This window comes from Medicago sativa, chromosome 7 (assembly GCF_051527215.1).
Source record: "Medicago sativa cultivar Bolivia chromosome 7, Bolivia_mono, whole genome shotgun sequence".
NCBI lineage: Eukaryota > Viridiplantae > Streptophyta > Magnoliopsida > Fabales > Fabaceae > Medicago > Medicago sativa.
Genome location: NC_140755.1, coordinates 75,399,509 through 75,412,339, shown reverse-complemented (window position 1 = coordinate 75,412,339; position 12,831 = coordinate 75,399,509). Strand labels below are relative to the sequence as shown.

The 12,831-nt window shown below is 30.3% G+C and overlaps 1 protein-coding gene across 1 annotated transcript; it reads left to right on the top strand.

Annotated features, from left to right (window-relative positions):
- On the top strand, positions 1–3,624 carry LOC146908498 (geraniol 8-hydroxylase-like). Its single transcript, XM_085730054.1, has 2 exons — positions 1–2,215; positions 2,882–3,624. The coding sequence occupies exons 1-2, from the start codon at positions 1,526–1,528 to the stop codon at positions 3,488–3,490; spliced, it is 1,299 nt and encodes a 432-aa protein (XP_085586180.1). The 5' UTR covers positions 1–1,525; the 3' UTR covers positions 3,491–3,624.
- Positions 3,625–12,831: the final 9,207 nt, after the last annotated feature.

Genomic DNA, 12,831 nt, shown 5'->3' with positions numbered 1-12,831 from the left:
ATATATGAATGTATATCACAAAAAGCAAAGGCACAAGCAATAAGCCATGGACCACCAAACGCTTCTACTAGTGATTACCTTTGTAAGTGCAACCATTCTCATCTTCTTTCTTAGAAAATCAAACCAAACCCAAAATTCTACAAAACTTCCACCAGGGCCAAAGCCACTTCCCATCATAGGAAACATCTTAGAACTTGGCAAAAATCCACACAAGGCACTCACAAAACTCTCAAAAATCTATGGACCAATCATGACACTAAAACTAGGAAGCATAACAACCATAGTAATCTCATCCCCACAAGTAGCCAAACAAGTTTTACATGACAATTCCCAAATCTTCTCAAATAGAACTGTCCCACATGCAATCACTGCGGGGTGGCATTTATGATGGGAAGGCTTCTTAATTTTCCCATGATGGGAGAAGGTCAAATATACCATTGATATATTAATAAAATATTGAATGGCCTAGATATGAGATTTGGTACCTTTTCTACCAATTACCTTGTATTTTCCCTCCATTTTATCCAATTGTAGATGTTAATTTTTTTTTGGTAGTGGTTGGGGTTTGAACCCCCGATCTTGCATATTTTATATATTGTCCCAACCAACTGATCTAAGCTCACGAGGACGTAGATGTTTTTTTTTGGACGTAGATGTTAATTATACATATATAGTCTCTTTTTCTTAATTTGCTGCGGCTAATTTAAATCAAAAATATTTATACACATGCGACAAAGTGTGATATTTAATTGGTTGGAAATGTCCAAAACTTTTTTCACAGAACAATTACAATTTTTACAACATAATCTATGATTGAGTTTCGGCAAAATTATAATTTGACATTGAATTTTTACAATTATGTAGTTTTTGAATAATAATGTTAAATTACATCTGAGGTATTTTTTTATTTTTTTTGAAGGAGAGGTCTTTTAAAGTTTAGATTAATAACACATTGATTATTTTTATTTCATATCCTTTATTTAACTCTTTAAATGTTGGCCTTTTTAAAATAAAATAAAAAAAACTCATTAAATGTTGGCAGTGTTACCCTTAGAATGGTGTGGTACTGTGGTTGTTAAACAAGTGATATGTGATATGGCTATTACAAATAAAAAAATGATTTTTTTAATCAATTACTCCCTACGTTCTTTTTTAAGTGTCACTTTTGGAGAAATTTTTTGTTTCTATTTAACTGTTACTTTCAAAGTTCAATGCAACAATAAATGTTGTTTTACCAACATTACCCTTAGTTATTTACTGTGGAGAGAGAAATATATGAAATAAGATATTAAATGACTAAGGCTATTATAGTAAAAGTATAGATTATTGTATAAGAAAAAGTAATATTTATTGAGTGTTTTGGTTTGTGTAAAATGTTAAAAAGTGACACTTAAAAAGGAACGGAGATAATAATTATTTTTTTCTTAAAAAAACTACGAAGAAAAAAAGTCAAACCATTTTTAAAAGATGAACAGTGTAATAAAAACAATAATTAAGTAATACAAACATATTTAGTTTTGTGGGGATGAAAATTGTAAAATTAAAAAGACTGGTACTACTGGCTATAACCAGTCAACTCAACTTCTCCCATCATGGGAAAATTAAGAAGTGTTCCCATCATAACCTGCACCTCACTGCGGTTGATCATGACAAATTCTCAGTTGGGTGGGTTCCAACATTAAATTTGTGGAAGAAACTAAGGAAAAATTGTGCTACAAAAGTATTTTCTACAAAAATGCTTGACTCAACAAAAATTCTTCGCCAACAAAAGTTACAAGAATTATTGGATTATGTGAATGAAAAAAGCCACAATGGTGAGGTTTTGGATATTGGTGAGACTGTTTTTATAAATGTCCTTAATTCAATTTCAAACACTTTGTTCTCTATGGATTTGGCACATTCCACACCTGATGAAAAGTCTCAAGAGTTTAAGACCATTATTTGGGGTATTATGGAAGAAGCTGGTAAGCCTAATATTTCAGATTTCTTTCCAATTCTTCGTCCATTAGATCCACAAGGTTTGTATGCAAGAATGACAAATCATATGAAGAAGTTGTGTGAGATTTTTGATGGAATTATTGAAGAAAGAATTTGTTTAAAAGATTCCAAAGGTGATTATGAGGTTTGCAATGATGTGTTAGATTCACTTCTTAATATTAATATTGGAGAAGCAACTTCAGAATTGAACCGCAATGAGATGGTGCATCTTTTTTTGGTTAGTATTGATTTTTCATTAATTTATAGATTTTTCTTTATAAGAGAAACAAACAATTTTTTGTTTGTTTATCTTAATGAAAACTAGTCATCTTTTTTTTTTAATAGAGAAACTACTCATTTAAAACCGTTTTAGATTTTATCTTAAAGAAATATATAATACGTGTATTTTCTCCGCATACAAGAAAAAGAAAAAGAATCAGTGATCAAGTTTCTGACTAATTTCTTAAAGCTGCCCTAATTGTTTCCTTCCTTACTCTACATCCATTTGGTTCGATGTAAAGTAATTACTAATTTGAACAATCATTTAGTCTTCCCATTGATTGTAGGCATTTGGACACATTTTTGACTTTTGATATCCGGTTAGTTTTGGTTTGGACCACTTTAGACATTAACTCATATTGTTTGTTACAATTTTGATTTACTCACAAAAAATTAGCAAGTTATTTTATGAATATGCATTTAAATCAATAATTTTTTTTGACTGTTTGATATCCGGTTAATTTTGATTTGGACAATTTAGACATTTTTTTTTTTGGGTTACATTGTTGTTATCCACTTTTGACATTTGCTCATATTGTTTTGTACACATCACTTTCAATCTCGATTTTGATTTACTCACATCATAGGCTATATTTAATTGAATTTGAAAATTATGTTTTGTCAGGACTTATTTGTTGCTGGAATTGACACAACATCAAGCATGATTGAATGGATTATTGCTGAGCTACTACGTAATCCTGATAAATTAACAAAAGTAAGAAAAGAGTTATGTCAAACAATTGGCAAAGGTGAAACCATTGAAGAATCACACATATCCAAGTTACCTTTCTTGCAAGCAGTTGTGAAGGAAACCTTTAGGCTGCACCCACCAATTCCATTATTGCTACCTCACAAATGTGACGAGCTTGTGAACATATTAGACTTTAATGTTCCAAAAAATGCACAAGTATTAGTCAATGTGTGGGCCATGGGGAGAGATCCAGCCATTTGGGATAATCCAAATACGTTTGTACCTGAGAGATTTATGGAGTGTGACATTAACTATAAAGGTAATAATTTTGAGCTTATACCCTTTGGAGCTGGCAAAAGAATTTGTCCAGGATTGCCATTAGCTCATAGAACTATGCATTTAATGGTGGCATCCCTTTTGCACAATTTTGAATGGAATCTTGCTGATGGGCTAATACCGGAACACCTGAACATGGACGAACAATTTGGATTAACCTTAAAGAGGGTTCAACCTCTTCGAGTTGAAGCTATTTCATCAGCCTAAGTAGATATGTATTTCTATAGATATGTGAGAAGGGAAAAAGAAAATATGATTTACAGTTGGGTCACAATTGTTGTTGTAAATTGCACTTGCTGTCGCCGTTCTAATTACGCTGCAAAATAGTTTATATTGTGGTATGCAAACAACTTCAGTCGATTTCGTTGTAGTTGCGATCACGATATCATTGGTGAGATCACTAAAAATTGTTATATACAGTTGCAAACTACAATTTAAAACTAGTCACTTCCATTTTGTTTTTTAATAAGTGATGTTGTTATAGTCATATAACAGCATCTTCTATGATTGTTGCATAATCATAGTTTTCAAATTCAGATCTAAGAGCACCTTCATCCAAAAACTGTGTGGGACGCTCGAGAGAATCCAAACATAATAAAGTGACATTGTAGAAGTGTTATGTTAGATTCTCCGTGGATTTCAACTTCAATTATTATTAGTTGTGCATGAACTACATGCTTATGCTTTTATAACAATAATTTTATTTTTCACATTTTGACATGTACATAAACTGAGTCTCATGGTGATGATATGATATGAGTCTCTTTCAATTTAATTAGTTTCTATAATTTTGAATTTCACATTGATAATGTAGCAGTGTGAAAACTTTTAATGAAGAACTATGTCTTTCTTGTGGTTTGGCACTTTGTTCTATCTTACAATTAATTTATACCAAAATATGCATATAACATTTATAAATCTAAACATGATTATATATACAATCGAGTAAATACCCAAATTCGTCCTTGAATTTGCAAGGACCAGTCAAATTCGTCCCCCAATTTTTTGAAATATCAAATTAGTCCCTGAATTTAACAGACGTCCATCAAATTCATCCCTCCATCTAATCCCTCCGTTAGTGAGGCTGACGTGTCGTCCTGCATGCTGTGTTGTGATGTCCACGTGTCATCCAGTCAACCACGTGTACAAGGACCAATTTAATGAAAACGTTACAAATTTCAGTTTTAACTTTTCACTTTCAATTTTTTTTCTTTTCTGTTTTTCCTCTTTTACCCATCTTTTAAGGATCGATTTGATAGTAGCTGTAATAATTTAGGGACTGATTTGATTGAATTTTAGAAATCTAGGGACTGATTTGATCGATTTTATTGCAGGGAGTGAATACAAGGAGGTTGACATGAGATGACCAGTTATTTCAACTGAGAAGTCTACGCAAACAACAGTGAGGGGTCCTGCTCCACAACATCCAACTGCTCCTGAAGTTATTAGAATGACATTATCTCAAAGAAGCTATGCAGTGATGTGTGTATGGCTTGTGAAGTTAATATATACACGAAAAAATAAATAATAGTTTAATGTTATAATTCATTATCATAAAGTAATTCAAATTTTGTGGTCTTTTTCTTTCTACCTTTCAACAATATTTAATGAAAATGTATAAAGTTAATTTCAAATTGCTATATATAAATCATCACATTAATTACTTTAGATTCACTTGACATAAATATTATATCATTCTTTTTGAAAAAAATTGTAAAAAAAAAAGAAGCTTTTGAATAAGAATAAAAAAAACTTTTATTATAATGAAATGTTGCTTTTAGTATATTTTTTCTTCAAAATATCTGATTTTAATTAATGTGGTAGACGAGAGACAACATAAAACAAATAATTTTACTGTTATAGAAAAACACAAATAAACTTTTTTTTAGGAAAGAGCTCAAATCACATATGAGACAATTGTAAAATGTCTCTCGGTAACTCTAATAATGATACCAATAATAATAATAATAAATAATTTTTTTCTCATTCTCTTTTATTTAAATAAGTAATTTTCACATCTATTTAACTTTTTCTTTCGTGATTTTGTCGTTGTAGTGCGACGTTAGATTGTTTTTCCGTCTCTGTGTGGTGTTGTTTTGCTTTTCCATATATTTACGATGTTTGTTCAGTTCAAATTGTTAGATCAGCTTCGATCCAGTGCAGATCCAATCAATGAGTATGATGTCTTCAACGTTACAGATTCAGAGGCATAGGTATTCTAGTCACTTAATTATAGTCTTATTTGTACACTTATGTACTTTGACATTTTATTCTATTCACATGAATGTTGTGAGTTTGTTTGCATATTCAACCTTTTTATTTTTAGTAACTATGCATTGTATCGATGTACTCTATCAATTTGAACAAATTAACGAATCGAATACCATTTATTTTTAGTCATACATAATCTTAATTTGATGTTTGCGGTAAGCATGTAATAACAAAAAGAGTAAAAACTTAAAACTAGAAAGTAGAAAACCAAATTACATAATATAACCAAATACAAATTTATTTTATGGTGCATAAGTGAATAAGTTTTGCGTTATAAACAAGTTTATTTTTACTATTGAATCAATAAATCTCATTAGATTAAATAAGAATTATTGATTAAATTAAATATTGAAAAACAAATTTTTCCGTCTCGAATAAAACCAACTTACTTGTACACATCAGACAATATCAAAATACATGAAACAAACATAAGTAATTGTTTGAATCCCATAAGTGGGACCCACATTATTGACTTAAACAAAAACTTCATATCACTCCCCGTTGAAGTAGGGCTCTCTGTGAACAAAGTTATTAGTTGGGGCTTGGCGTATCCTCCTCGACGACATTTTTTTCTTCCACACCTACATGTTTACAAGATTCAGATGTATAAAAAACAAAGGGATATAAGAATATGCAACATAAAGAAAACGAGAAAGTAGATTGATTAATCTTATAAAATATCTCCCAAATCACGCTAGAATTTTTCTTATCTAATGCATCTAGAAAAAAATGTTTTCTTTTCTAATGGTCCAGATTGGTGAAGCTAAGGGTGGGAATAATTTGGTTTTTAAAGAAAACCAAACTGAACTGAACCATCATAACTGTTCACAAAAACTAAACCAAACCGTTTGTAGTTTGGGACAAACCGAAGTTATGGTTTGGTTAACCGTTTCGTTGCATATAAACTGATCCAAACCGAACCAAAATTAATATTATGAATCGAACTATATTTTTTTGCCCTTTTGAAAACATAATTGTGTTTTTCGTCATTTTTGCAAGACATGCGTACAACGATGCATGTGACAAATTTAATTAGTCAAGAAATTTTATTAACAAGTAGTGACAAATTTAACAGTAAGGGAATTATTTGCTAGAAATAGTTATCCCTGAAACTGTACAAATACTCCTATTGTCATACCAAGATATATACATCTCTTCTTGATTTATGATATAATAAATTCCCCATGAAACCTATGCTTCAAAAACTCATAAGTGAAAATCCTTTTATACACGCGTTAATTTGTATCATACCGAGTTTTAATACATGTTCTCTTGTGTTTAATGTTCTGGATGCATGGTAGAGTGAAAGCCTTGTATTATACTTCATCTATATATACATCAATGCGAAAAATGTCAAGATCCAGTCGTTTGTTATTTATTTTTCAAAAGTACTTATTTTTTGCAGGCTAAAGTAGGTTTTAGCTCTTCTTTGGCATGTCTAGCTAGTAAATAGTCGGGTGATCAAGGTTCGGCACCTGCATTAGCATTTGCCCAGGTAATGTTTTAAATGAATAAAAGAAGAAAGAAAAAAATAAAAATAATACAGAAATGGGTTGTATCATTGTTCCATTTACACACACATGAACAATTTTTCATCTTATCTTATGTCAATTGTAATTTATAGATTATGTAGCTCTTCTTCTCATAAAAAAGGAAGGTGGTCTTCTATTTTTGCATTATATCTATCCTGAATTTTTCTTCCATCATTACTGGATTTTGGCAGTGTCAACTACTCACTGTTCTATGAGCTAATGGCAATCCTGAACATATTCTTTTACCAACTCCAATAGGTATAAACTCAAAATTATAAACCTTATAATTAATGTCACCCTCCAAAAATCTATCAGGCATGAATATATTTAGATTTTTTTCAAATGATGGGATCTCTTCCCATAAACTAGACATTGATCAAAATTTGTGCATTTTTTGGCACATTGATGCCTACAATGTTCATAGTTTCATCACATTTGTGGTGTATCAATAATGGACCTAGTGGATGCAACCCAATAGTTTTCTTCACTATTGCTTGTAAGAAAGGTAACTTGAAAATATGAGATTCCTCAATTGTTTCATCTTTCCCAATAAAAGAAGATGAGAAAACTACACTAACCTCCCTTGAGGTTTTAATAGATAATAAAAACAACCCCTCTAGTTTTAAATTTAACACTAACATTTAAATCTCTCTGTTAACTCTCGCACTTTCACTCACACTACTATGAATTATTTTCCCTCTTCTTTGCGGCTACTATCTTGCTTCTTCAAAACACCATCACTCAATCATCATTATTCTTTTGATGTTTATTCAAAAGTTATATTTTCAATAATTTTCATTTATCTGGCCTACCTTTTCTCTTCGGTTCATACACCATGGTTTGGATATCTCCAACTCATCATAAATCTCCCAATGTCTCCATATCTAAACACTCAATTACAATTTTTCTAGAAGATATACACTTGTGAAATTGTATATGGAATATGTATTCATTTGAAGCGATTAATATGAATTCACACTACAAGAGGTTGTGTTTCAATCATATCATATTTTTCATTTTTATTCATGAAATTTTCATTCAATAAATTTATATCATTAATTTGTTCATAAAGAAACGACAAAATTTTATCATCAATGTTTCAACATATGATCCAAGAAACCCTAACTAACTGAGTTATACGCCTCAAATGCACTATGTCTATTAGTGGAATGTGGCTTATCAATTGTTATTTAATGAAACTATTTGCTCTTACGGTAATGCATATATAATGTACTAGTATGGACACCCGTGCCAAGCACGGGCTAGAATTTTGTCATACTTAAGGGAGATGATATTGTGATGTATCAAATGTCATTTAAAACTTAACATTGGATAAAAAGAGTGCACATTGAACAACAAATAAGTGACAAAATACATGCTTAAGTCTTAAAATTTCGAATAAAGATGTGATATTTCTCTCACTTGTGTGGTTGGTCTTTCTCAAATGTGTCAATCCACAACAGTGTTGGCTCCCCATAAGGCCCAACAACTGTATGATGTCCCGGTTTAATATTGTGGGAGAGAAGGAGTGGTTCTTGGTGATGAATCACGAACACGAAGACTCCGACACTTAATGAAGAGATGTTAATGTGTCAAGTGAGTTAAAGTTACAGTTTAAGAAAGAGTAGTTGTTAAACAACCCAACGTAGTCTCCCATGAAAATCCAAACATTAGACACAATTAAAAATCCAATTTTATGTGTCTAACTTTTTTCTAAATTAATCATACAAAAATATCCAACTCCTTCAATAAACTCATAAAATTACCGGCAACTCACTCAATCTCTGAATTTAAAGTTTCCTTTTTATTAGACATATATATTTCTCGGTCTCAAGTTTCTATTTCATCTTCTTTATTTTTCTAGTTTTCATTTTATTTTCTCATGTAAGAAAAGAAAATAAACCCCCTATATTAAATTAGAATCAAATCGCTACTTTGACCATGTTGTGCCTTCGTTTGACCTTATCATAGACACGGAGACTCGCACACTTGAGGGAGAGATGTTAATGTATCAAATTTGAGTTAAATTTCTACAATGGATGGAACAATAGATGTTGAATAACTTATAAGTAAGATGATCATATACATAAACCTAAAGAATTTAAATGAAAATGTGGTGTCAATCTGAAATTTGACCAAATATGTGTTATGTTGATTCGACACAATACGTGCTTATTAGACATTTGAAATTGATGTTGAATTTGTTTAATAAGTTTAATATTTTGGTATCATAGTTACTTAACAATATCCAACTCTTTCAACAAACCCATAAAATTACCAATAACTCGTTATTTTCCCTTATCATTTCTTTTATATATTTAAATTCGTTTTTCATCTTATATCCTTTTCTAATTTACTTTCTCTTTTCTCATGAAAGAAAGGAGCAAAAATACCCTTCTATGAAATCGCCACCAACCCACATTTTTTTACCATTTGTACCTACGACCCCAGATCATAGACATAGAGAGTCTCACATTTAAGGGAGAGGTGTTAATGTGTCATGTGTATTTAAAGTTCTCTATTATTTGCAATAGTAGAAATTGAGCAACATATAAGTTAAGTTGTTGGATGAAGATGTGGTGTTATTCTCATTTGCGGGGTTTCTCTTAGCTATATACAATGATCCAACCAATTGTAGACTTCCTCAGAACTCGGAACTTTATGATTCTAGGTTTGTTAGTTTTTGGATTCCATTTGCTTAATTTTTTTGTTCAAATAAGTAAATGGTCCCCCTAAATATACAAACATTTGATTTTAGTTCCCCTAAAAGATTCTTTAGGTTTTTAGTCCCTCCAAAATTTTTCCATCCATAAAATTAGTCCCTACTTTTCAGTCAACTCATGTCTAACCTTTATTTTTTTTAATAAAATTTTCCAGAAATGGGTAGAATATTATGACAAATATAGATACATAAACCTCCGTATTTGTTTTTTTATTTATAATTTTTGTCTCTCTTCTCATGAAAGAAAGGTACATAAATCTTCCTTCATGAAACCACTACGTACTAACCCACCTTTTTTTACAGATGTTGTGCCTCCGTTATACTAACCCACCTTTTTTACAGATGTTGTGCTTCCGTTTGACCTTATTAAAGAGTTTGAACAACATATAAGTGAGACGTCTCATTTACCTAATGTCTTAAGATTTTGTGTGAGGACGTGGCATCAATCTCACTTGTATTGTACATTGCGATAAATTCTTTGTTAATTTTTACATGTCATTTATTTAATTTATATATCTTAAGCTTTTGTTATGCCTTTATCTTATCTTATTTGGTTACGTTACCAGATCACAGATGCAGAGAGTCTCACATATAAAGAGAGATATGTTAATATGTCATATGTCATATGTGAGTTAAAGTTTCACATTAGATGCATGAGTAGACGATACGAAGCGTATAAGTGAGACGATCCTTATGCCTAATATATATCTTAAAGATTTGAATACAAATGTGGTGTTAATATCACTTGTATGGTTGCTCTTGGTCTAATGCGATTATCAAACTTAGTATAGACTCCGCTGAAAGTCCCAACATTGTGGTGAATTCTTTTGTTCATTTTTGGATGTCATATGCTAAATTCTTTTATCTTAAATTTTAGTTCTTGTACGTATGTCATTCACTTTGGTGCATTTTTTTCTTGAACCCTTGTTATTTAAAATTCCTTCACTTTTGTTCTTTGGTGAGATCTGACAATATAAAAATGTAAATGTGTTATGTTAACAAAATAGATGCTTATTAGACATTTGAAGCAAAAATGTGATATCAATCTCATTTATATGGTTACTCTTAGTCTAATATGATGATTCATCATAGTGTAGATTCCCCCGAAGTTCTAACATTATGATGAATTATTTTGTTTGTGTTTGGATGTCATTTTTACCCTAAAATTTAGTTTTGAGATGTCATTTGGTTTCATACTATTTTTTTTTTATTAAAACTTTATTATTAAAAATTCCTTCACATTTGCTCTTTGGTGGAGTTTTTTTAATTAAGTCTAATTTCTTGGTAATATAATTATCCAAAAATCTTCAACTCTTTCACAAACTCATTAGATTACCAACAAATCACTTTATTCCTTATACTCTCACAATCAAACCATACACCTTATTTTTCTCCTTATCATTTTTCTCATGTTCAAATTATTTTTAAATCCATTTCTTTTTTCTAACTTCCTTTTGCTCTTCTCATGCATTTTTTATGGTGTTTGTTTTATTCAATAAAAACATCAAATGTTATACCTCAATAGTCATTATCATGCAATGATCATTAAAGAATTATCCAGTAAACCTTTTTCTTTATTAAATTAGTCATAAATATATAAAAAAATTTACCTTAAAAGGCATTTACGTGCTATGAAAAAACATGACATGCTCTTTTTTTAAAGTCAAATTTTGTAGAAAATCAGTAAAATTTAAATTTAAAAAATCACTGGGTATCATTTAGTTCTCCTTCAAAATGTTGTTGTTGTTGTTGTTGTTGTTGTTATATGATTTTTTTTCCATATTTATACTCTTGTATATTTTTTTTTGAGGTAATTTATACTTTTGTATATTGTTATGGGTGTATTTGGTCTTATTGATGAATACAGTCTATTTGATTAATTACTGACAAATTAGAAATGTATAAAGGGGGATAATTCAAAATGCAATATTATTGTCAAATGAAATTCAACATGACAATAAAAACAATTCAGTCAAGGAAAATAACTGAAATTAATGGAAAAAAAAATTCTTGAAGGGGGGATTAATTGAAAAGATCTCCTTACCTCTTTTACTTGATTACATTTATGCTTGAAATAACCGTTATTTTTGAAATCATCATCCTTTAGAAAATTTTGATTACACACGAAGAGAGAACATGTGAATCTAGAAATCTATCTAATACTAAATGAACGTACTTGTCAGAAGTGAAATGGAGTTTCTTTAATTTTTTAACTGGAGTTTTGCTTTCATTTTTTCTTTGAAATTTAAATCTTTCAGCATAAAGTGATAATTAGCATTTTATTTTGACTATGAGTGTAACTTGCAACGTTTCAAACTCTTATCTGTCCTCGTGAGCTTAACTCAGTTAATAAGGACAATGCATAATATATGCGAGGTCCGGGGTTCAAACCCCAGCCACCACAAAAAAAAAAAAAAACTCCTATCTCACAAATACAACATCCTTTGGAAAAAAATCTTGGCAATACAACATGAAGTCCTTCAATATAATCTTACCGTACTCAAGACTATATATGATCTTATTCTTCTGCATATAAGATTTGTCATTAGTCATTCACTCCAAAAGTCATGGCTTTATTTTTTTTTTGAGGGAAAAGTTATGGCTTTATATTTTGATGTCATTGACGCTTTAGAATACGCATAGTTATTTATTTATTTATTTATTTTTATTTTTGCTCCACAAAATTTTAAAAAAAAATAGCCACATAGCCTATGACACTTATGGTGACACTGAATTACATCATTTTCTCAGATTATTATCCATATTGGTGTTTATGTCGTGTTTGCGTTTGGCTTCAAAGAATATAGCTATATCATGAGAATTGTGAGTTAATGCTTACATCCTTGAATTATTCAAATATGTCTTATTGTGATCTATTATGAAGTGTGTTGAGGAAAAGGCCATAAGATCACGTGAGATGAAATTGCTAACTGCTAAGTTATATGGTATATTGGCTATCATGAAAACAAAGTGAACAAATAACAAAGTAGTTAGCAATTTTTTTTTTAAAACCGAATAAGATA